This window comes from Notothenia coriiceps, unplaced genomic scaffold (assembly GCF_000735185.1).
Source record: "Notothenia coriiceps isolate Sejong01 unplaced genomic scaffold, NC01 NC01_scaffold00006104, whole genome shotgun sequence".
Classification (NCBI taxonomy): domain Eukaryota; kingdom Metazoa; phylum Chordata; class Actinopteri; order Perciformes; family Nototheniidae; genus Notothenia; species Notothenia coriiceps.
The window spans coordinates 209,658-235,702 of NW_011338805.1; the positions used below are offsets into that span (position 1 = coordinate 209,658).

Genomic DNA, 26,045 nt, shown 5'->3' on the forward strand with positions numbered 1-26,045 from the left:
TTATAGAGCAAACACACCTCAAAGTGCTATAAAATGCTTTATTACAAAATAGTGAACATTGCCTCAGCAAAATGTTGTTCAGGCCCATTTAAACCCCAACCAAGTGACATCATTTTGAACAAACATTCTCTGGGTTTGCATAGAGCATCATTTGACATGAAGTAAAAGTCATGAAGCGGGGTTACCTTATAGAAGAATCATGTACAACAAGTGTTTTTGAATAAATCAACACTATCATACCTCATACAAAACATCTGTAAATCAAAACTGTACCCGTTGCAGATAAAGTTTATTATCCAAGGCACATCAGTTTGTAGTAGATACTTAAAAAGACACATTCACTCTAACAGTCTTCAGATATTTCAAAATATCAACTACGGTCGCCAGAAATAGTGGCCAGTTATGTTTAGTGTGTTCAGACAAATGTGATAGCATAACATTGCATCAGCTGCAGATGACACAGTGCTCCTTATCTAACCTCTGGTCATGTACTACCTAGGAGAAGTGTGCAATTCATATATCACAACAAAATGTTTTATTGTGCACATGAGACAAGCTGTGTGCCGTGTTAAGAAAAGGAAGCTTTGTTAGCTTGCTGTGTAAATCAGAGTAATATTTGTTTGGCTATGAGGCCTCATACTGTAGCACAAGCCTGTTTCTTACATGAAGTCTCATTGCAACATGTGAAACATTACACATATCTAGAATTAGTTGTTTAAGTATCTTTACTTGCTGTTGGCAGACTTTTAAGTTACTTTTTTAAGTAACTAAATATGTATTTCTGACCAAAAAAAGGCAACTTTACTTTCAAAGATCATGGCAGAAAGTCTTTGGCAGAACTCTTAAGAAAATAAAGAATGCTACAATTGCATTACAATATGTAAAACAATGAACAGTGTTCACTTTCACTTGTGAGCATATAGAATAGTGTAAACAGGCATAACCCTACATTTTGCGTGAGCTGAGCATCTGTACTGTACTTGTAAAACTCCTAAAGTTCATGTGCTTATAAAGATGAATACATGATAGTAAAGGTTAAAGTATCAGTACAAAGATATAAAAATGTCTCTTGAGAACATTTCGTTTTTTTTTTAATTTAACTTAAGGTTTGTGTTTAGAAGAGGCCAAAAACAATCCTTGCATTATATGTAATCAGACCTCTAATCAAAAATACAGTATATATTCCTGGGATTTGTCAAAATAAGCTTAAAAACACATTTTTTACACACTTTTAGAAAAAAAGACATCCCCAGTAAGAATCTAACCCATAACTCGCCCTGATAGTCCCATTGTCTACTTTCTACCAGAACAGCAACTGTTACAGACAGGACAAGGGACTAGCAGAGAAGGATCACCCTCCTTAGAGTGACGGGCACCGATATCATAGCTCTGATAAAGAATATATCTGTACATTCAATGTCCTCCTGGATCGCTAGATAGAACCAACAATAACCGGAGGAACAGGGGCCCTTCTCTTACTGGTACCAGGGGGTCTTTCTGATCCAGTGAAGGGCAAAACCTGCGTCCGTCCGGATCTTAATGGAAGCTGCCTCGGCCTCTCTGACCGTCTCCTTCACGGACTGCATCAGGTTCTGAGCATTGTGGACCAACATCTCAGTAGCCTGGGGAAGAAGGAATTAAAGAGCTTCAGTGATGAGGGGGACTCAAATTATACTAATATAAAAACAATGAGTCTTGTGATTTGACCCATTCATTCAAAAATAATCTGCTCACCTGCTCTGACTCCTCTTCACTGATGTTGGTACGACCCAACATGGTGGCCTTGACTGTGGAGAGGATTTTGAGCTGAGTGCTGATGGTGGGAATGCGCTCACACACCTGAAAAGAGGTCAGAAAGTCAGACAAGGTATACAAAAAAAAAAGAAAAAAGCCTAGCCATTCCACAGTTGCAATCCACTGCAAACTACTCCGATAAGCCCCACCAGCCCTCTAAAGCCGACTGAACTGACCTGGAGCAGGTTGGTCCGGATACGCTTGTCAGTACACTGCTTGGCCACCTCCTTGGCCAGCCGTGTGACTTCATCAGAAGCCTTAGCGATGTCCTTGGCGCACTGGATGAGGGCGCGCTTGTTTCCGCCGCCTCCACGCACCAGACGAGACATTTCAGCCATGAGCAAGGCCATTCGTTTTGCAGCACCAATGATGTCGTTTCCCTATGGAGGTACGATAGGAGCATGATCAATCTGAAGGTGGAGGATTCCAACGTGAAAGCCCCTTACTGTGTTTACGTTACTGTCACTTACTTTGCTGGACCATTTGCGAGCTTCCTCGTGGAGCTGCCTGGCAGCCACCATCATGGGCTCGTTCACCATATCACCAGTCTGCTCGGGGAACTCCTCATCTTTCTCCTCTGGGGGAGGAGGCCTGGGGGGAGGAACCTCACCCTCGGGAAGAGGAGGTTTGGGTGGTGCTGCCTCATCGTTAAGCTACAAGGCAAGTTAAAGTAATTATGGTTCAGCGGTTTGAATACACATGTGGTTTTGGACACAAACACCGAAGCAGCTTTAGATGTTTTTCCAAATGAATAGTGTAGTTGATCTGAGGATTTACATTAAGCTGATCCAGTTCAGGAGGAGGTGGTGGGAAGTCTGGCTCTTGGGGCTGGAAGGCCTCTCTGACCTTTGCCACGGCACCAAGAATATTATAACCTGAGTCCAGAAAGCCTTTCTGAAGACCTGGTAATCAAAAGAAAACACACTCATCAATAATCAGAAGGTTCTGCAGAACATAATCCTAAAACATGTTAGCACAACCACTTACTTGGATCCTTGATATTTCCAGCTACTGCTTTAGCATTCATCACCATAGGAGAAATGGTCTGGCTCAGTTCGTCAGACGCAGCCTTCACCATCTCCCTGAATTTAGGATCCTCAGAGTTCTCCACCTCTCGCTTCGCCACCAGGAGGATACGGTTGGCTCTGCGGGCGATGCTGGTGGCGCCGGCGACCAGCATCTGAGGCTGGTGGTTGGCCATGGCCAAACGGCACTTCTCCAGGTCCTTCTTGATGGCGTCCTCTGAGGCATCCAGCAAGGATTTGGTATCGATGGCCTCGTCCACCAGACCTAAACATTGATAACGTGTTAATATAGGGAATAACAATGGCGTAAAAGGAATCATCTATTATCAGGGAATTCACAGCGTCTTGATGGCCCATCACCTGTCATTTTCTCCACGTTGTCGATCCACTGATTCTTCATGGTTTCAAAATGTTCGTATGCCGCTTGGTTGCCAGGGTTTCTCAGCAGAATACGAGCCGCAGATACCACCTTAAAAAAACAATCCGAGCCATTAATTGTCAGTCCAATGACAACTGCTACAGACTTGGCTCAGGAAGCTAGAAACACTTAAGCTCTGCGGCTGGTGAAGCAGAGTGGAGGGCGGAGAGGAGTGGACTGAAAACATAAACAGATATAAACACTAAACCATCACATACTTGTGGTGTTAAGTCTCTTGTTGACTTGACAGCAGCCTGGATTCCCTCCACTGTGCTTTTGTTGGCAGTGCCGACAGCAGCAGCTTTCTCTGCTGTGGTGCCAAGCTTATTGGCGTGGTTCTGGAAGTTGGCAGCCCTTTCGTCAAATACCTAAAACATGATTAATAAAACAATTACACAAAAGAACAGTTGGGAATAATAGTACACCCTGCAGATAAATGTAACACCACTAAAGTGAGATCGCAGCGTGACTGACCTCATCTCTGTTAGGGGCGTCCAGGGGGGCGGTGGCAGCCACTGCCAGCAGCTTGATGGGGGTGGTGGTGTCACTGAAGATGTCAGACACCTCCTGAGTCATCGCCTCCTGCATCTTCCCTTTCAGGTCCTGGGTGGAGGACAAACAAATGTTACAAACGCACTTACAGTCAGATCAGGAGTACTTCATCAACCGCTGATCTTTAAGATACACAAATTATTATAGAGCTTCAATGTCCTCTTAAAATAGTAAGTCCTGAATAAAAGCAGATTTTGAGGTTTTATTCATTTGACAGTTTTGGAGAATTGATTTATAATATTATAGATTACATTTATTAAGGCAGATTTAAAGCCTACATTCAGGTGTGTACAACAACAACTTAAAACATGCTTTCTGTAAATTGCAGACTTTTAGGAACCTATACAAATCTTTATTCAGAATAAATAATTTTTTAGGTTTTTAGAGAGACCTATAACATGTCAGCTTTTAACTAATCCGAAAGAATGGAGAAAAAGACACATTTGTAGATCTGTGCTTTTCTCAGATTTTTACTATTACAACAATTTACCTTTGAAAGTTTGAGCAGGACTTTTAGTGAGTATTTTCCCATTGTGGTCGTACTACTTTTAATTATTGTAACATAATGCAACTTTTTGAATTTCTTCCACCACTGGTAACCAGCAGAGGGGGTTGTCTCTCTGTGTCTGTGTATCATGATCTATCACAGTGAGGCTACAGGTCAGAATGAGAATAACTGTGAGTAATAGCCATCTTACTTTCAGAGCCTCCTGGAGCTGCTGAGCAACAGCCCGTGCCTGGGGAGAGTCCCCTTCCCCGCGGGCAGCCAGGTCGGCCAGCTGGGCCATGAGCTGCTCCACCAGCTCACATTTACCCAGCAGCTCCTGCCTGTAGGGGCCCTGCAGAGCGTTGGCCAGCCTGCGGCCCTCTGCCACCAGCCCGCGGATGGCTGCCTGACCTAAAACACACACACAACAAAATGTAAAGACATTAAGATTTACAAAAAAAAAAGATTCTGATGGTTAACTGCTAATGAACATACTGTTATAAAGTGAAATAAGAAAATAGGTATATCTTTTTTATAATTTCTTATCTTGCCATCACAGATATGTTGTATTAATTGACAAATGGTCTACCAAATATGAATGCCTAAATCCCTCAAAGACATTACATTTGTTATGATGACATACGTTTACATTGATGAATCTAGAACCAGAGTGTTTGCAATGTTTGCTGAATAAATATTATTTAATTTAAGGCAACTGTAAAGGTTGCTTTTCAAAGCCAGCGATAAGTTTGGCCAACTCCTGCAAATAGCTGCCAATTGAATACTGGGTAGTTTCTGTCATGACTGTTTTAATCAACACTAGGGGGAATGAGAGCCATGGCTTCTTCTGTATCATTTCATGTTGTTCCTTTGAGGTGAGGTTATATTGTGTGAAACAATCAATCTTAGAGAGGCCACAGCTCCATTGTAAACAAACACAACGCTGTTCAGGCTTGAGAGGAGACGAGCCAAAACCAAAGAACGACATAACAGTGTTAGGAGAGCGTTGTGGAATGTTGAGGACAGTAGAAAGGGACATGTACACTAAGTGTCTGGTCTGCTTTTGAACCACAGGAACAGTGGAAGGAATGTGAAGGAGAAAGATGGAGAGATGAGGAAGTTGGGAAGGATGGGAGCCAGACTCACCCACACCGCTGTCATCTATGGTGGGATTTTCAATCCAGCGCTGCGCCTGCTCGATTTTTCCTTCCAAGTGAACAGCTGCCTTTGCAGGCCTGCTGTTGGCCACAGCTTTGTTGGTCTTGGACTGCAGGTTCTGCAGAGCTGTTGCGATCTGTTTAGACAAAGCTCTGGCCTCAGGAGTGTCACCTTTACCCCTATAAGGAATAAAACAGACGTGAGGTGGTGTTTTTCCTTATAAAGATATGGCTTGAATTAGGTTGGTTAATAGCTATCTTTAGTTAGAGCGCAAGTAGCTAGTGTTTTGATACGGCAGCTTTAGTCGAAATACAAATTACTCCACTTGAAAAAGTAGTACATTGAGCTTTTTACAATTCCCTGGGATGAACCAAAAAACATACTCTAGACCAGTTGTACAAGATGGAATAATAATGGTTCCTGTAAAACAGTTTTATGGAATTTGTAGTCCCACAGAAAGAATAAGGAACTATTACAAGGAAAACATTCTGTCAGAGATCTACAGGTATATATGACTTCCAATCCTAGGTATAATTACTTAAACAACTGTAATGAAATGTAAAAGCAGACCCGTGGGGTTTGGATAAAGAGGCTGTCAAATTCAGACTCAAAGAAAATACAAATGCAGCATAAAATGATTCAATATCACCCTCAGTCAGGAACTTACTGTCTCCTGAGATCAGACAACTTGGCAGTCATGGCAGCGATATCTCCAATCGAGCGCAAGATGTCCTCTCTTTCTTTGGGATCCTCACACATGTCTGCAATCCTTTTGGCCTCGGTGAGCAGGGCCCTGATGTTCTCTTCTCCCTCTGGGCCGCCGTTAGGGTCTGCCAGCCAGCTCTGCAGGGGCAAACGCAAAGAAAATACAATCAAATACTTCCATCTCAAGGTTTAAATCGTTGTTTAGGAAGCCAAGTGGAGTTAATGGATCACCTGGGCAGCATCAATCCTTTTGGCGATGGCCTGCTTGGAGTTAGTCATGGCCTCCAGCTTGCGAGCAGCATTTTCCACCTTGCCAGTTAGCACGTCGAGCCCCTGGGAAACCTGCTGTGCCTTCTGCATGGCGGCCGGGGATGCCCCCTGACCTCTGGGGTGGACAAAGAAAACACACAGATCCATAAACTGGGGCACCTGAGACCACACATGCAGACTTATTAGTTGACTTACTAAAAAGCTTTATGTCTCCGTGTTGAAGAATTAGATTTCCTAACTTAATGCCTGTATTAGCAGCCGAGGCTCAAAGGCATCGCTTAGTCTTCAGAGGAGTTACTCAACCGGGGGCTTTTGTAGATTATAGATTAATACCAGGCAGCTGCTTTTTATCGAGTGTGGCTCAGGGTCCCTGGTGACAATCGGATTTCATATCATAGGGATATCACTTCCATTATTACACACTATAATCCTCTCTATTATGCTTACTGCCTCCCTTTAAGGATGTTAAAGGAAACTACTGTGCAAAAGTGTCACACACACACACACACACACACACACACACACACACACACACACACACACACACACACACGTTTTAGGATGTATAGTGTACCTGGCCCTGATATCAGACACCTGGTCAGTCATCTGGCCCAGAGTCTTGGCAGTGCCCAGGATATCTCTGCGTTCCTTCCCAGCACACAGTTCACCAACTTTCCCGGCTTCATCAAGGATCTGGCGGATGGCCTGCTCACCTGCGTCCCCTAGAAGCACCAAACAAAGCCACCCATCAGTACTTTATCTAGATATAACCAGATAATCACTCTGAGGACATGATTAGTGGTAGAATAGATAGTTACGATTGGTAAAATAGGAGGTTTATTACCTGGTTGAGCGTTTGGATCTCTCAGCCAGTTCTTAGCTTGAGCTATCTTTGAGTCGATAAGCCCCAGAGCCCTCTTCATGGCCTCTGTGTCCTTTGGGTTAAAATGGCAAAATAAGTGAATAACTTAAAAAGGGAATCAATGCAACTAGAGAAAACAAAAAAGTTGGATCAATACCCTAAGTCATACATGTATATATATTCTTTCTATAAATGATGACATGAATATTAGGGACACTGGAATGTTGTGTTCATTTCAAGTCAAATTTCCTGTTAACAGTGTCTTCTGTGTGAATGAGGCTAACATACTGTATGATGTCATATCATTATATTCCTTTTTTAAGAATAAGTTCATGACTCATTGAAACTGAGCTTGGGGTGTATTTTCATTCAATTATTTCCACAGTGGTGTAGAAAAGCTCCAGGCTCTTGTCATGGTTCTGATCAAACCCAACTGTTGAATTATTCCACTTAAAGAGCACCACACAGCAACGTCTATGTGCAGCACCGCTCACATCTGTCAGGCACACCCACGGAGCGCATGCCGTATCCGTCATTCTTTCACATCATCAAAAAGGGAGCGTGTATTGTTATGAAAGCCAAACGACTCTCCATTGTATCTCAATCAGAGTGGATGGAAATACAACAATCTGTCCAACAGAGGCTGACTCGACAATGAGTCCACTCATTGTCGAGTCCGCAGAACAAAGCGGAGTCCTGTTGGACACGGAGCAAAGCAGGAGACCAGAGCGGATGAATGAGTGAGCTTTTTTTTTCCATGGTAGAATAATAGGAATTCAGAAAACACTATCCTTCATTTTAAATCATGTATCTTCATCTCAGCAAAAATGTCATAGCAATTGAAGACTAAGAACACACCTCCAGTGTTTGTTTTAAGAATATCTGTTTCCAAATGTGTCTGAGCCCTGACGATAATCACTTTGTTAAAATAAAAGAGGGCAACACACAGGTTTATTTGAATAACTGGGAGTGTTGAATAACATAGCAGAACAAGGGAGGAAACAGGAAGTACAAAGGCTTGAAGTGATGTCACCAGAGCTGCGGGGTTGTATTAGTTTACTGTTCAAACTTGCACAGCTACTGTTCTGCATGTAATGACTTGTTTATGTGAGTTGAAAAGCTGTGAAGTAATGTGAAAGATAGCATTGATATAGGATCATTGCCTTGAAATGCAAACACACGTCCATTACAGTTTATAATCTAACTATGAATCAATTATAGAGATGATGTGAGGTTAGATGGTGATCATGGAAATAGGATTGTGAGCAAACAAGGGCCTATCTATTGGATAAAAACTTAAATGGGCCGTTCACAGAACAAAATGTGTTTCTATGTGATCTCCTCCTAATGCTGTATGTACGTACGGTAAGGTAAATGCTGACAATTCAAATGAATGACACCCAAATCAATACTGCACAGTTCAGGTCAATCAATAATCAGACAGGTTGAGGACATGCATAGTGCGGTGTAAAAGACATAGGAGGAGCACACACAGATGTTGATACAATGTCATGTTATGAAGCAAAACAGAAGATTCCACATACAGTAGATGGACTTTCAGCTTCCAACCTGCTTAGGACTTCTTCAATACACACTGTTTCATTAGCAGTCCAACAAATTCAAAGTGCTAATTAACTCTTACTTACGGTATGTATATATATAGTCAACAGTTTACCTATCCTGCCTACTGATAAGCACACAATGGCACCACAAAGCACAAGACAGCACACACATCTGTCAGACATGCTGCTGCACAACCAATCTGCGAGAGAGGTAAAGCTTACCTTCTACAGGGGGTGAAGGGAGAAAGAAACGGTAAAAAGAAAGGAAGAACCACATAAATACAAATGTTGAACTGGACATACCAACTGAGAGCAAACACAAAGTGTCAAACAAGAGAAAAGGTGGCAGAGAAAGAGCCGTTTAAAGAGTGTGGGGACAGTAAAGATATAGTGAGCTGAGCAGAAAAACGAGCCCAAAGGGCCACCAAGCTACAACGAGACACAGAGAAAGTTCTTACTTTATTTAATAACGGTATGTAAGCTTCAAACATTTTCGACATCTGTCAACCTTCTAATGAGGTCATCCTGATGAAACAAAGTGCATGCCTTGTTAAAAAAGAAGGAAAGAATGCAAATGAGAGAAGCTTCACTTAATATTCTCTCCAGTCTGCAGCTTCCTGCCAAAGGCATTCTGGGAGTGTGTGAGAGCACAGTGGGTAGCACAATTGTTTAAATGTTGCTTCACTGCTTTCAGTTGATCCATATAAAAGCACATAAACCAAACTAAAACACTGTTCAGCTCGCAGATCAAAGCAGGCTCTTGTTCTTGTGTATATTTATAATAACAAGTGTGTGCATGTGACACGTTATTGGGAGTACCTTATTGGCCCAGGCATCTTCGTCCCAGGACGTCAGCTGCAGCACTCTGATGATCTCATTTATCTCCGCGCTCATCTTCTCAAAAGTGAAGTTCCGATTCTTCAAGGACTCCTCCACACCCTGGCCGCCAGACGTCTTGGTTGTCACAAAGATTTTGATACCTGGAAATGAAACGGAACTCACAATAAATAACCCGATATTATGCTCTTGACACTTGCTTTAAGACAAAGAAGAATCAACAAGCATTGAGTGGGGGTCCCTGTTGATGAAGGGGGTGTGAATACCTGAGATGAGGATGGGCAGCAGCTCTTTGACTGTGTTCATGGAGTTCACCAACATCACGCGGTGCTCCTGGTGAGTCAGCTCCTGCTGTCGCTCATCGATCATCTTCGCCATCTTTGTCATTCCTGGAAACCAGCAACAAGCCAAATGTGGAGAGGAGCTAAGTACATTTGCTCAAGTCACATACTTTAATGTAAATGTAAGGTGATATTACTTTTGTATTTCCATTTAAATGCACTTGTTTATTTTCAGATTAAGATTATAGGAAGGAACAGTTCATAAGAATGTGTTTACATAAGTCAAATGTAAGGGCACACTTGTAATGGAACACAGTTTTAGAAATGAATGAAGGGATACTGCTTTTACTGAAGTAGATAATCTGAAGTCTACTTTCAGGAGATACAGGCTAACACATCAACGTTTCTGAGATACTGTCAAGTCCCCACTTTAGCAGAGTGACCCTCCTGTATCAGCAGACTGACCTGGACCCAGGTTCTTTGTGTACGTGATCAGGTCCTCCATGGACTCCACCACCTCGGCCACCGTCAGGTACTCCAGGATGCCTTTGCACACACGGATTATTTTTCGGACCTATGACAATGAGAGGACAAGACACCAACAAAGGCTCATTTTAAAAGTTGCGTAACCAGAGGAAATGATGCAAAAACAGCCCCCACCCTTTCTCTAATTACACAGGAATAATGCTGCCTAATGACATTCCAGCCTACTTGTCCTCACTCCAGCTCTGTGAGGACTGCTGGAGTCACCACTCCACTACAGAGCCATCCCTCAGCTGCATTGGAAACCATCACCGCTGACTGATGACTCCTGCTGAGTCCTGCTGACTGCGGCAGGCAGCGAGGGGACGGCTGCTCCCAGAGAGCTGAGGAGCAACTATTTTATTTGATTCCCATCCCTGAGAGGAAAGGAAGAAGGGGCCTGATAGATGATGCTGCTGTGTTTTTGTAAGAAGTATGGAGATTTCCACAGACGTGTGGTATATTTATCTACCTCTCCGTCTTCTTTATAAGCAGTAGCGTGCCCTTAGGGGAGGGCAGTGCAGCAGGAATGGCTACTGTCCTTAGACCAGAAGAGCCTGTTACAGCAGGCTCAAGTGTCCATTAAAAAGACACTAAAGCCCTTCCAGCTCAGCGTCTGCTCAATGAAAATCAATAGTACACCTTTAGCACAGCTCCAAGCTTTATTAGCTGCTTTCGCTCCATTTCTCACCTTCTGCTGCCAGAGGGCTCTTTTACAGCCTCAATACTGTCTTTTTGAGGATCATATCATTATTTTTAAAGAATACATTTAGAAACAATCTCATAACAATTGATTTGCCGACTCTTCTAACAGTCAAGTATGCGCAGATCCATATCATTGGTTATTAAAGAGATATGGTGATAATATACCTGTGGCAGGACATTTTACAGTAAAAATAACTAACTTTGTTTCAAAGAATAAACAGCAGTGCCAATTTTACTGTGAATTTGTTTAAATGTTAAATATTTAAAAAATAAATAAACATTTATTTAATCTGATTTAAATATTTGTCATTATTTGTATCTTCAGTTGACATGACACATTTTGGTTTCCGGTATTTGTTTATAGCCGGCCAAGCAAAGAAGAAATGATGTCATGTTGACCTATTTCCAGTCATTCAGAACATCAGGCAAGACAGAGCACACTTGGTGTCCATCATTTTGCACCAATGCTTTACCAATGCACTGGGAGAACCCCAGAGCACAAGAGGCAGTTAAATCAGTTCCACCACTGTCAGATGTCACAAAGAAAATATTATTAAATGAACATATGTTTCTGAAGTTAGGGCCCCACCCACATCCTGCAACATGTAGGAAATGGATGAGGTGGTAGAATATACTGCCTGCTAAAAAAAGATGAGAATATCTGGAAGTTTCACCTGATTGATATTTCTTTCCTTTAACAACTTTTTTTATTCTGACCTCGTTGTTCAACAAAAAGACTGGACATTTTTTTACAAAGTTATTTGAATAACACTGAATGAATGGATGAAGGAATACCTCAGCTTCGTCAAAGGTCAGGAGCAGGTCAGAGGTCCCAGAGAGGATGCCCCGCGAGCCATCGATGAGGTAATCCCGAGCAGGGACGGAGTACGGGTCAGCTTTCAGCATGGAGGCAGCCTGCACCAGTTTAGTGCATGCAGTCTCCACTCTGTGAAGAGCAAAGAATGATGGATTTAAATACCAGTAAAAAATGAAATAAAAAAATCCTCAAACCAAGTGTCATGCTGATGATACGAAGCCCTTCAAAAGCCAGATGGACTTTACGCATGGAAACAGCAAGTCGCTCGCAGCAAACACATATGGAAGCTTTGCGATACAGCTAGCTATAACAAACACTAACAGCTGTCCTAGCAGGACTTTGTTTCATTTCAAAATGTACATTTCAAATTAAGAAAATATAAGATTTGAATGTTGCTGATGCTGAGTGTAATCAAGACATGACAAAACGAAATTTCAGCTCAAAGGAAATGTGATGTGAAAAATCAGCTGATAGAATTTCACACCTTTCACACAGAGTTCACACATCATGTCAACAGCTTACTATGTCTCATCCCAACGCTATAGTTAGTTTCCTTCCTGTTCTACAAACAATGTGTGTCTGCAGCTTGTTTGAAAAGCAATACTGTTAGAGACAAGCTGCAGCTTGTATGGAGACACTCGTTTTTAGATCACCAAACTGTGTTCTTTAGTACGAATATGAAAATGAGAAAGTTCCCATTTACGAAATATCTCCTCAAGTTTTCCTTAGACCTTAAATCTTTTTGATGACTTATTTGGGGAATTATTTAAGCATATAAACACTCTATGTTTGTTTTGTTGTATTGTTCTTGCACAATAAATCTAATGACATGAGCTTTGTTTACATGAAAAAGCCGAATGAATAGTTAAATGGAAAGTACATTTCATTTGTAATTGAATAAGGAATGAATGGGATGTGGTGAAATCAGGTTGGTAGCTGGTTGAAAATGAAAATGGCTTTTTAATTGTTTTAAAGGTTGAGTGGACTAAGGACAGAGTGTCATATGTTGTACAGAATGAAAAGCCCTATGAGGCTTTTGGACTATATAAATAATATTGATGTGACTTCTGCAGCATGAGTATCTGTAGCTCGTGACAAAGGAGTTGGCCTGTTCTCACAGGAAGTGATTTGGATCTCAGGAGGCAGAGCTCCACTCTGAATGGCTTCGGCCCAATTTAACCCCCTGTTTGCACAGAGATGGAGATGATTGATTGTTGCCTCCTGGCCGCGGTGCACTCAGTGAACTCCAGAGCAGGAAAACTACAGGCTCAGCTCTTTGACTCTGCATCATGCATGCCACCTGCGTTGTATCATAACAGCCATATTGCACATAGATCAGGCAACAAGCCAAGAACCGACTGTATACTGCTCTCCTTCTTTGCCTACGGGGCCAACGTTGCCTCGGTAACAAGATCATTATTGCTAGTTTTCCACATTTTAGGCGTTGCAGAGGGGCCAAACAAGAGAGGCTCAGTTTCCATTCTTCAGAAGGAGCAAGTCTCCTGCAGGATACAGGCTAATGTATGTGCATGACATCCAGGCTGGTGTGTGCGTGTCTCTGCAGAGCCAGCCAGCAGTGCCCTTCAGCGTGCACTAGCGAGAAAGAGCCATGCATTAACCGGACCCCGACAGACACTATATTTAGTGAAGGAGACGCATTCCAGCTTATGTGCTGATGGATCACGACAGGGTGAAGATGTGACTTTGAGGCGCCAAATGTGTTGAGCCTGACGACCTGCGCCTGCCAATATGTTTCATCCCTGACCTTGGGGTGGGGGTGGGGGCTCTCAGGTCCTGCCACTCCCCACCTCCACTGTAGAGTCTCATTTAATAAGGATCGGTCAAAGAATGCGATACAGACAGACTTCAGATGAGCACAAGCTACTGATTTAGCCGATTTCAAGAAACATTGATTACGTATACATCTCTTTTTTTACATCAATGTGTAAGCTCTTTTCGTGTTTCACGTTTTAAAATAAACCAAAAGCAGCAGCAGTCACTGGCTCTAATATAGGAGGGCATGTAAGAGTTTGTGTCCCTTCTCATTTAGGGTAAAGGAACTCCACCCTAGGCAAAAAAGTATTTATGTTACACCAGGGCAAGATTCTGGGGCACTTAACATGCCGTGTCTGACCTTTGCTTGGGCACAACCAGCCATTACTGCAACAGATAAAGAGAGAAACAGAGCCGGAGAGAGGCTAGTGGGTTCCACATACTGTAGGGAGACAACCGTGTCATCTAAAAACATTTTTGAAAGGTTAATATTGTATGAAATTGAGATCGGCAGGGATTTCTCTTTCGTGCTTACTTGCTAAAAGCTGGTGGCATGTCCCTTTTCATGATCTGGTCCTCTGTAGTTTGTACAGTCTCCCTCCCCACCTGGAAAACACAGATTATTGGTGAGTAAAAAACAATCAACTGGGATTTAATGGAATAAGACATAAAGGTGTGATGTACAATATATAGAATACACAATTGACATTTGCAAACAAGAACATGACATTTTCGACCCAATATGTATTCATTTAAAGCCTAAGCCCTGTGAATTCATGAATGAATCTGTATATCTGTCTTATGTAATGTCATAATTCATGCTAACAAAATTGAATAAAAATGTTGGGCAGTAAATAAATGTTAACAGGTTGTGCAGCAGGTGCTCAAGTCATTTTGGTGTATCCAGTAGTTTTCAAACTGACTCCGCCCACTTCTTGTTTCATCTCTGTAAGGGTCAGAGGGGTCCGGAGCCTGTCCCAGCATGCACTGGGCAAAGGTCAAAGACATCTTCTGCAGGTCATTGGTTCTATTACAGTGTAAACACAGATGCTGTACACTCACAGTCCCTTTGCTTCAACAATTTAGAGATGTGGGAGGAAACTGTGGCAGGTACCACTGATAAACATCGTGAGAACACAGAACTACTAGTTGTGCAGCAACAATGTTTCAAAGATGAGCCCCCCTATAGCATCCTCCTGCAGTAAATATAAGAGTTTTATATGAATTAATTGGAGTTTTCATGTCTTGATTTGATTGCAGGATATTGTGATCATGTTCCGCATATCATGGATAAATGCTTGAAAACAAAGACTGCAATAATATTATACTATATTTCATCAAATCATTCTTATTGCTTCAGCTGTCTCAATGTTGAGAACTACTGTGTAATATCGACACAGGAAAATATTAGTTTCTGGTTGGTTGGGAAGTGTCAGTAACATCATTATATATAGTTCAGGTATTTAACAGCCTAACCAACATCATACATTACTAAACAGGAACTGCAGTCACAATAGCAAAAGCACCTAAGCTTCACACTTTCTCGTTATGATTCCAGATCAAAGGCTATTTCAACAAAAAATAAGTGGCCATCGGTAAAGCGTGACGATACACTCTTTGATGTAGTAATATAGAAATGCATGGATTCGGTGAAGTTCATTCCTGCCATCTCATCCATTATCTGTTAAGTAGATTGCGTAATACAAGAAAAATCTCTTTAACTTCACAAAGTTTGTTTGGATTGGACGATGTTATCAGAACCTGGTAAAGGTGGCACCAAGGGCTGTCAAAGTGTCCAAACAAGTGTGTGTGTGTCCCCGCCCTGGCCTCAGCACTGATGACTAGTTCATAAGTCATGAGGATTTTGTATCACTCAACACTTTTTGTCAAGCACTATGAGTTGGAACAGTTGTGCTGGCTCAGTGATATTTTACAGTAAGAGCCATTACCAAACTTGTATGCAACATGAGCTCTCATTCTATACATCACTAGCATGTCATATGCGTGAGTAAAAACTCTGTTACCACAACTTCACCCCCTTAAGGGAGTTTTGTCTTTAGTCATGCCATTTTCCAGAATGATGTCCTGCTACTCGTCCAGCGAACCATTATTTCAACAAGGCAGCTGCTGGGGGGGGGGGGGGGGGGGACGCCAGGCCGCAGCGTAGTTATAATGCATAGAGCAGCTGAACGTCGCCTCTCACTCAAATGCCAAAATGACTCACCTCCCCCATCATAACCTCAGCTCTGTAGGGAGAAACTACTCACCCACGTCGAGCTGCCATGGGTGAGAGATCACACGCGTTCATACCGGGACACACTGGGTGACTGAAATGAGCTGTCCCAACAGGAACACGATAAATCTTCTCTTTTTTTAATATTGCTTCGATAAATTTAAACTACGTGAGTGATTACCTCGTTGTCACACACATCATTCAGTCAAATCGTTCTGTTGAACCTTGCTGACAGAACTGGCAATTTAAATATGGTACCCTGTGCTTTGGGAGTTTTTAATAGCACCTTTTTGGCACAATTTACAGACATTTCGGTGAATAAATAATAATGCCAAAAAATTTTTTTTAAAAAGGCCTTGTGTAAACTAAGTGATGTGGGATGTAGTCCTGATGCTGCAGAGGGCTTTCCCAGAGAGCTCGTCAACGTGTGTGACTTCAGGCAGAAGCAGAGTCATTCCAGATGGTTGACGTGGAGGCTGTAATGGAGCAGCGCAGACATACATCTCCTCACCCTTTTTTTACCGGACCAGAGGGACTCAATGAGTAACTGAGCGTTTATAAATTAGGGCCAAAGGTTGTGCCAAACTAAAACTGGAGCTTAGAGGCTGTCCATCTCAGACAGTGGTTATATGCCACCCTGACATTCTAGCTGTGAACAAAAGCCAACTACAACAACTAAAGCTCTTCAATGAAAGGGCAGCGGGGCTACACACCAGGATATAGGGCACTGACAGGGTAGTAAACAAGAGTGAGGGGGGAGGATGTAACACAAAGACCTTGCACCCCTTGCCAACACTGCAGAATACAGTAACCTCATTTAAGAGAGCTCTCTCCTGCATGCAAGTCGTAATATATGAATACATAATATTAGAAGATTTGTTTTTGGTTTGCAAAACACTTGGACCTAATGGTTTAATTGTTTTTCTTTTGGGAGCTGTTTTTAAGCAGCATCCTGTTGTAAACTGGAATCAAGATGACACAAAGGTTCACTTTGTTTGCTTTAGAAAGCAACTTACAAAAATAAAAAACACAGATTTAAGTTAAATTAAAGTAAACATTTGTAAAATATTGGAAACATTGCGTGGTCAATGGTTTTGAACACTTTTAATTGGAATATCTCTGGGTTATCTAAGTCTGGCTAAATAAGAATGTATCTGACTCCATTAGCTTATGACATGCCAACATTTTGTAAATACAATCTTATAAAGAAATTTATATTTCTGTTCGATTATGTTCAGAATATTTTATATAAAAAATATTTTCGGGTAGGCGCGGTTCGGCATTCTGAACTTGATGAACAACTTTTCTGGGGGACTGAAAACCTTCTTTGTAAGAAGCTTGCGTCACGTCAGCACTGAATTATTAAAACTACACAATGATTTATACGAGATCAAGTCAAGTTTAGACTTGATCTTTAACTGAATAAAGGTAAGAACACAGACTACACCAGAGGCTAACAACGTGGGAGCCAAAAGCTGAGTTCACACAGCCTTTTTAGAGTGCTGACTCATATTCTCCCCAAAGCATCAGATGGGTTTTGGCTCCATGTTCTGTATGCAACCGGGCTTCACTGTCTCTCTTTTTCTTCTCCCCACTGAGACTGTTCCTGCTGAAGGTCCAAACAGTCTGCAGCCAAACACTGATCCAAAAGATTTACTGCAAAAATAGAACCATGACCCGCGTTTATAACCACTGTTGTCAAGCCGTTCAATATGCCTGTCCTAATACGCTATTTTGAGCGTCTGTCAACTTTTGGGACCACATTCTTGCAATACCAACACTGACCGAGCTTGACATTAGAGCTTCTTTACTCTAAACTTTTAAGAAGGTAATAAAAATGCCTATCTTTAGTTCCAAGATCAGGGTGCGATACTTTAATGACATGTTTGTGCTGACCAACAAAAACGGCCTATACCTGAAAACATTTCATTTACGATGATATAAAACTTAAAATATAGGTTAATCACCACATTATAGAACATGGATGGTATTGTTCCCTAATGAAAGGCTGTTATTAATCATCAAAATCATTGTTTTAATTGATTGTCAGTCAAACTATCAATCATGGAATAAGTGTATTATTTATTAGCATTTAGCCTTTGTTTGATTATTGATAGCGAAGACAGGAAACATGGGGGAGAGAGGAAAGGATGACATGAGGAAGTCCAGTTTCATCTCATTCTTAATCAGAGCCCAGCCTCAAAGGCCAAACACAAATATCCTGTTCCCTGAATAGATTCTACAAACCACTTTGAGGAAGGCCAGTTGTTCACTTCCACCTTCTTTTTAAAACCTTTCACACATTCAGTGTCATCTTCTTCCAAGCTGTCACACACAGTGCTACTGGCTGACAGTGTCATTTAACATTTGTGTCTGGAGTGGAAACACTGACACGCTTTTCAGCCTCCAAGAGTGCTGTTAGGAAACCCTGTGTTGTGAAGGAGCTTGATAAAGTGGCTTCTCCTGTAGAACAGACTTGGCTTTGTTGACAGCAGCCCATCACTCTGCTGGGAGAAGAAAGGCCACTCTGAAAGCCTCATGGCTGCCAAGACACTGCCTGCCTTTCACATGTTGGCTAGTTTTAGCACAATGCTGTGTTAGTCATGGTGACCACAAGGATCTATGATGGCAAATTCTGGCTAGCACAGTCACTGCTGCCCTTAGCAATGCCCTACAAATAAACTGAGAGCTATTTTGCACAGAGGGGTTAGTTCCTCAATTTCCGCAACCCTGATTCCCACTCAAAGTGACTGCAATCCGATCAGACATGCTCACGTAAACTGATGACGCAGCACTCCATTAGCTACTCCAGATCAATAGTCTTTGAACCAGCCAGTGCTGCGTTCTGTGATATCAAATGACTCCTGACCGACAATGAATCGGAAAGGCAGCAGAGAGGTCGCACTGAAGGTCGACGGCTTCATCATCGCATCTGTCAAGTGGGTGTCTATGGTTTATTAATTTAGTACAGGAAGTTGCTACCCATAGGGTGTCCAAGGTGATGAAAGTCTCAAATCAAATGGCATGCTTGGCCCCGCAGCCAGAGAGGATATATCACGACTATCTGTCTCCAGTTACAGGAGCTTAGCGGCTCGTTCAGTGTTACTGGGGAGCGGCGCTCATCTGTGTGAATCCTTCTCTGAAAAGGAAGAGTCACTACAAGGATCGTCACAGATGAGCTGCCATCTTTAAACGGAACAAGGGCGGCTAATAGAACAGAGATAACAAGAGATTACTTTGTATGGATCAACTGAGCATTGGAGAGGCAGAGGCAACATCTCACATAGGCATCCGATAAGGTGGATCAATAAACCATAAAACCTATTTGTTACTTTTGAATGGCCATACATCTTGTTGTGGGACCATCACTTTGTAATTGAAATGTATAAACCAGGCATCCTCAAAGTCCGAACTCCGGTCCGGATCCGGACCGAACCACAACTGTCTCTGGACTCTGAGCAAATTATACTTTTCATATGTGTTATCTGCGAGACATCGCCACAACGCAACGAGTCAAAATGTTCCGCTATGTCCACTACAAACAGCGCTCTGCATGTCCGACTGTTCCACTGTCTGTGTGTGTCTGTCAACGCATTGGTCCAATCACATTCAGCATCCTGTCAGCGTTTTTTTCCCCCACCAACAGTCTGCGAATCAGAGGCACAGTAGGGCGGGTCTTCGCGGAATGCGGGTGGGAAAAATGCGTGTGTTAAAAAATAAAAAAGTCAGAGCGAGAGTTAACAGCTCATCAAGTTGCATCTGTACTGTAGCTAGTATATATGAGCTATCATCCCTGTTTTTAGATGGGAGGGATTATAGCCAATATCTGAGTGACTAGATGGGGTGTCCTGCTATCACCCTGGAGTGAGATGGATCTTTGATACTGGACAGTTTTTGTTTTGTTCTCATCTAAACACAGAGGGATGATAGCTCATATATGAGACTTCAAAGGTCTTTTATTTTGAAACTGTACATCAGAATGTCCTGATTTTGTCTGAGTGACTAGATGGGATGTCCTGCTATCACCCTGAAGTGAAATGAGTCTTTGATACTGGACAGTTTTTGTTTTATTCTCATCTAAAAACAGAGGGACACAAATGTTTTGACTCTACCGTAATGCATAGGATATTCGCGCACCGCAATATCACGTGCAGGCTGGCTTGACTAGGTTTTCCCGAGTGGAGGCTGGCTTGACCGCAGTATAATAAGTGAAGTATAAAAGAATGCATGACTGAAGTGATGGAGACCATGTTTGAAGGCAAACTAAAAGAGGAAATAACAGGTCAAGCGAATCCCCATCTCAGATTCCACAGCAACCAGAAGAACAGAAACACTGGCTGGTGATTTGATGAATCAGCTTTGTGATGGAACAAAAATGCACAGTGCATTTCCTTAGCTGTGGATGAGTCCCTGACACCACTGACAATGCTCAGTTGCTGGTGTTTGTGAGTTTTTATGATGAGGCAAAAGGGGAGTTTGTTGAAGATGTTGGACCTGACGAACCTCAGTGGACACACAAGGGGGCAAGACATTTATAAAGCAATAATGGGAATGCTGAATGAAAGAGGGTGCGGCTGCCTTTATTCATAACTGCAGCTCTTACACTGCGACACAATAACAATGAAAACTGCTGCATACAGATTATTTTTGTTTTTGCAACCTCATGTTAAGAATCTTGTTGTAATTGTTTAAAAGTTTGAATGACCGTAATAAACGGACCTTTGTCTTATTCAAAAAAAATTGTTGGACCTTTAAGATTTGTATTTGAGTACCCCTGGTATAAACCATCATTCAAACTTAATTTAATCTATATACACAAATGGTAGTCCATTACAAGCATGTTTTTGTATAATGTGTGTGCGTGCATGAACTACAATTAGTGGCATATTACAAATGTGTCATTTACACCATCACATCGATACTACTAGCTTCAGGTGCAAGGTGATAGGGCTGTGCAATTAATCGTATTTTAATCTCGATTACGATTTTGGCTTGCAACGATTACGTAACAACTCGGCCATAGTTGTGTGAGTTCAGTGCGAGCGAAGATGGCAGAACAAGTGCAACTCGTGAATAAGAAAGGTAAAACTAATTCCGCTGTTTGGAAATTCTTTGGGTTTAAGGAGTCCGGCGTGGAACAAAAAAAAGTGCAGCAGGGACAGACTTGGCCAGGCGACAGAGGTCCACAGTTTCCCCGCAGCAAGGCTCCCCCCCCGTTGACAGTTAACGAGCGTGCCCCCTCGACTTCATCCACCACATCACAGTCATCAATTAAGGACGCGATTTACAGTGCAACGGCCGACTCAACCAGCTCGCAAAGACACAAAGATATAACACATGCCATCACATTCTAAAGTTCAATACATTTATGTTTTCAAAGTCAATTAATAATCGTGATATCAATATTGACCAAAATAATCGTGATTATGATGTTTGCCATAATCGAGCAGCCCTACAAGTTGATAAATGTAATGGCACACGTTTTATATTTCAGTCAAGAACCAAATATACGTAAAACTTGCTTTATACAATACAACAAAGTTAGGGATAAGGCTAAACTATATGGATTGGATTCATATTAGTTGCAACTACTGTAGGCAAATTGTTGGTAACATCGTAGTTATGCATGTGCGTTTTTGGGGAAAAAGTGACAGCCCTATTGCATTCTATCGTTTGTCATGGTGTGCAGGAGGGAGAGGGGGTTTCCCTTCAGCGGCTCACACTCTGTTCCTGAGTGGGCCGACAGCTGCCGGGTCTTCCTGACTTGGCTTCCTGCATTTCCTCATCAATTCATCCCTCCTCCGTGTCCCCCTATCCTGGCGAAATATTCATCCGACTGCCAAACAAATAAAGAGTAAAGATGCATCGTGAATCCATAACCAAACAGCAAACCTTTATGAACACTAGAGTATCTCTTTTCAGACTCTGTTGTACTTGTGTTGTTGCCAAGAAAACAGAGAAAACTGTTGAGCAGCATGAAATGATTTCCCTTGACAAATCGCAGGAAGCTAGAGCACCAGGTAATAGGAAACGTTTGCTTTGTATGCCTTTAAGCACTTTAGTTAATGCACACATTTGTTTCTCATCCATAAAGGATTAAGGTAGCGGTCGAGGGAAATGACAGATTCCACGCCTTATCAGATACTGATCTTAACACAGTTTAGTATTTCAATTGGAACCACTTTCAACATTTCCAGTAGTATTTTTTAAGTTTGGGAATCTTCCTAAGTAGCTTTGCATGATTCACAAAACAAGTGTTTATCTTATATTGGCTTTTAATGCAGAAACTCAATTCATTAAGATGTTGCTGTTTATTGTAATAAGTTCCAGAAGGTTGTATATGCTGAAGGCTATTTATCTTAACATTTAAAGAAGTTCAAGACCACCAACACTTTTCATTGTGTTGCTGACGTTTCCTACAGAATGATGAAAATGCTACAGTTCAGGTCTTTGGTGTTGTTGCGATACGCACAGTTGCGTTGTGTAACCTCAGCAACATTGCAGAAGATGTACGTTTCTCTTCACATAGGAACATATCTACTGTACAAGTCATGTGACCCCTGATCTGAGCAAACACTAACACTTGTGATTTTATTCGTTCCAGGACCCAAAATCTGTTCAATGCTTTTTCTTTATCCAAGCCTATAAAAAGGGCGCTATAAGAATAATGAAGTGCAACCGCTCTTTAACAAAAACGGCCAGAATAGTCAACTCACGAGCCTGACTGCTGATACGCCTGCTGTACTTCAATTTCAAGGGAAATAATTGTAACCCTCAGAATCAGTTTTTATACATGTATAGCTTTGATATGTACAGCAAATGTAATAAGAATGTATTAGATTAAGTATTGTGTCTTTAACTTGAAAAATTAAACTCGACGGATAAGTGATAAATAAGGAGGACTAAGCAAGTTAAGTGCTATTTGGTTGGTTGTTGCAATAAAGCTCAGCAAGTATTTCCTCCTGCCAAGTTAGTTATTGTGCTTATGTTATGTCATTGTTGCAAAAGCTATTTCAAAATGACCACAAGGCTGGTATATTGCACAAACAATCTACACACCGCCTCTCACACTACTCCTAACATGTTTACCCACATGAACCTTGACTAAAGGTAGCCATATCTTGCCAGTAAAACACAATTCACCAGATTATAGCTTCAATGTGTGTCAAACACCAGTGTTTCCCCTAGGTTTACTGCCTTGGCAGGGTGCTGCTCGGGTATTCCGAGAAAAAAAATTCGGGACACCCGAATTTTTTCGGAATACCCGAGCAGCACCCTGCCAAGGCAGTAAACCTAGGGGAAACACTGGTGTTTGACACACATTGANCGCGGTGTAGTGCGGACTCGGCGTCTATGCCAAGCCTACTATCTCCCGACACAGACGAGGCAAGATCGTTCTAGACCTCGAGCTATACTGTAGGTCTACCTGCACTTGCGAATATGCGGCAGAACCAGACTCCAGTCTGTCAGGATGCCACGATACACCTGAGCGGCTCGAAAGTATAATTGTAATAGGAGTACGAAACACATCACATTCGCGTGCCGACACCCGCTGGGATCCTACCGCAAGTACATCACCCACGACCTGGACATAATATTGTCCTTTCCTACACCTAGTTCTTCCCACAGCGACAAACAGACTGAAGCAACAAGGCAAAAGTGAAAGCGCCAGTGGGAAGCTGAAACCTCAAGCGCGCGCTGATTTACTCTGGCGGAGCCGAGAGTACGCGACTTTGGTTAGTTACCGACTCATCTGAGCTAATTTTGTCAGGCTCGCCTTGTTCAGCACTGTCAATTTAGGCTAAAACCAGTCTTATAGCCCACTTTCTGTAACGTGTGTGAGTGTGTGTTGTGTTGTTAATCAATGGAATAAATCAGTATACTAAAATTCTTACCGCACTTATTTAGAGTAACTCAGAAGGGTTTCTATTGTTGTACATAACGCAGGGACGATCAAAGGGGGGGCCGGGGGGAGATATTAGTGGTCTTCAGTATTAACTTCGCACCAGTAATGGCATTTTTTAAAGGGGGCTTGCGCTGGGGATCTGATTTATTCAAACAGTTTAAGTATAGGTCGGGGTGGTAATAAGTATAAAGAGGCTAGCGAGGGAGACGTGCGTAGCGTTACATAATGGTGCGTCTCTATATCGTGATGTTGTCAGCGTCGTGATACTCTCGTCGTACTACTCTCTGGTAATACTATTCTCACGTTTGAGCTTTTATTACATAACACCTAACAAAAATGTTTTTTGTTACCGCTGTTAATTATTACGTTAACTGACTCCACTTTGTCAAGCCAGGTTGGCGTTGTAGAGGGTGCTGCTAGTCATAACTGTGGTAGCGCGACATACCGTCAGCGTTAATAATGTCCAAGAGTGATGTGATGTGACAATCGTAGACTGGTAGTCAATCGTTAGGCATCGAGGATGGACGGTTGAGGGATTTAGTGGAATTTGTTTGAAAGATTCGGTAGGGACGATCATATGTTCAACTTAAATCAACAGACGCTAGACGCCGCCGGATAGTGATTGTGGTTTGGCGGGGATATATGAGGGACGCTATCAGCCTTTGTTACACGACTTATTTGGCGCAGCCGGTATTAGGAAAGAGGGGTTCTCTCTGCTTAACTGCCGCTCGCCTCGCCGGAGTGGGACAACGACGGCCTAATGTTAGGATAGCCTTCCTGGCGGAGGAAGTGGGACCTAGCGTAGGCGGGTACCATGACCTCCTCCCAAAAAAGGGAGCCCTCAGCCAGCGCCCTCTGCCTCACACTAGGAATGCGAAGTCATCCTGTAACGAACGATCGAAGTACTGTGTCCGCAAAGCGACGACGACCCTCCGTCCAACAAGTAATACGTTAACCCGGACGGGAGAGGTGGCAGGGTCCAAGACGACGAACGTCCGGGATGCCCCGGGCCGCCAGGAACCAAGACGAGCGAACGCTTCCGGACGAAGTGGCATCAGATCTGACGACGCTGATTGGCTAAAATTATGTTTCGGCGGCATAGTTTACAGATAGCAACAGTCAGCTTGTTGGCTGCAGCTGCTCTGGCTGAGGGCTCCTTTCTACCGCCCGGACGAGAGAGGGTAATGATACACGCTGCGGCCAGGCAGGAAACATGTGACTTATCAGTAACTTTAGACATCGTAAAACAATTTTAAACGAGATTTTATTGTAGATTATACATTTTACTGATACCAACTATATAATATTTACCTTGTTCTTTAAAAATAAAAAAAAATGAAAAATATTCTTTGGAAATATATATTTTTATTTATTTTTAATGACAATCAAACATGTGGGAAGAGGGGGGGCGGCGCCCCTATGGGCCGGCCGCCACTGCATGTTAGCCTTTTCTTTGTATGTTAGCGAAGCGCTGAAAGCCTAGCTTGAATGTTTTTTTTCTTTTGGGTTCCCCAGAGCTTGCCTGCTGTTTGTACCACGCCAAAAGTATTCAAACCCCTGAATCAGCACACATGTGACTATTTGTTCCCCCAAGAGGAGATTGTTAAACCTAAGAAAACATTTGATGTGCCCGCCTTGCAATTAAAACCATGTGTGCATGCAAGTGTGGGCAGGTGGCTGTGCATTTGATGGGAGGAAGTGTACTTGAGCAAGAAGGGTAATTCAGCTTGACAATTAAAGCATCTATCTCTAATTTGGATCTCCCCTGGTGAGGTAAATAGGGAGGCTAAAGATAACAACACCAAGGGCTTATTACCGTCACTTCAAACATTTCAAGGGAGGTAGCCTTCCCAAGCCTAGAATTCTCCTGTCTTGTTGAAACTAAAGACACATGCAGGGACACACACGCACGCCGACCTGAACATTGACCCCCAACATCCACACACATGGACAGACAAACATGCACGCGCACTCTGGAGTAGCCTGATAAGCTTCGCGTCTCATCAATTGGCCCCTGCAAATGTCAAACTGAAGCCCTCTTAGTTTACTGATAGGGTAGGTGGGAGTGGATTAATCTCAATTTCCTTCAGTTTCATGTGCATACGCTGGAGATTAACACAATTAAAACAAGTCTGCAG

General features: G+C 42.5%; 1 protein-coding gene across 1 annotated transcript; it reads right to left on the reverse strand.

The window, feature by feature from the left end:
- On the reverse strand, positions 1-16,001 carry LOC104943472 (vinculin). Its single transcript, XM_010768900.1, has 21 exons — positions 15,993-16,001; positions 14,304-14,413; positions 11,974-12,124; positions 10,417-10,525; positions 9,937-10,059; positions 9,653-9,813; positions 7,254-7,344; positions 6,984-7,131; positions 6,371-6,524; positions 6,102-6,277; positions 5,423-5,613; positions 4,488-4,687; positions 3,712-3,840; positions 3,456-3,605; positions 3,180-3,288; positions 2,782-3,084; positions 2,572-2,696; positions 2,265-2,447; positions 1,971-2,174; positions 1,735-1,839; positions 1-1,622 (listed from the first exon to the last, which is right to left on the reverse strand). The coding sequence occupies exons 1-21, from the start codon at positions 15,999-16,001 to the stop codon at positions 1,476-1,478; spliced, it is 3,078 nt and encodes a 1,025-aa protein (XP_010767202.1). The 3' UTR covers positions 1-1,475.
- Positions 16,002-26,045: the final 10,044 nt, after the last annotated feature.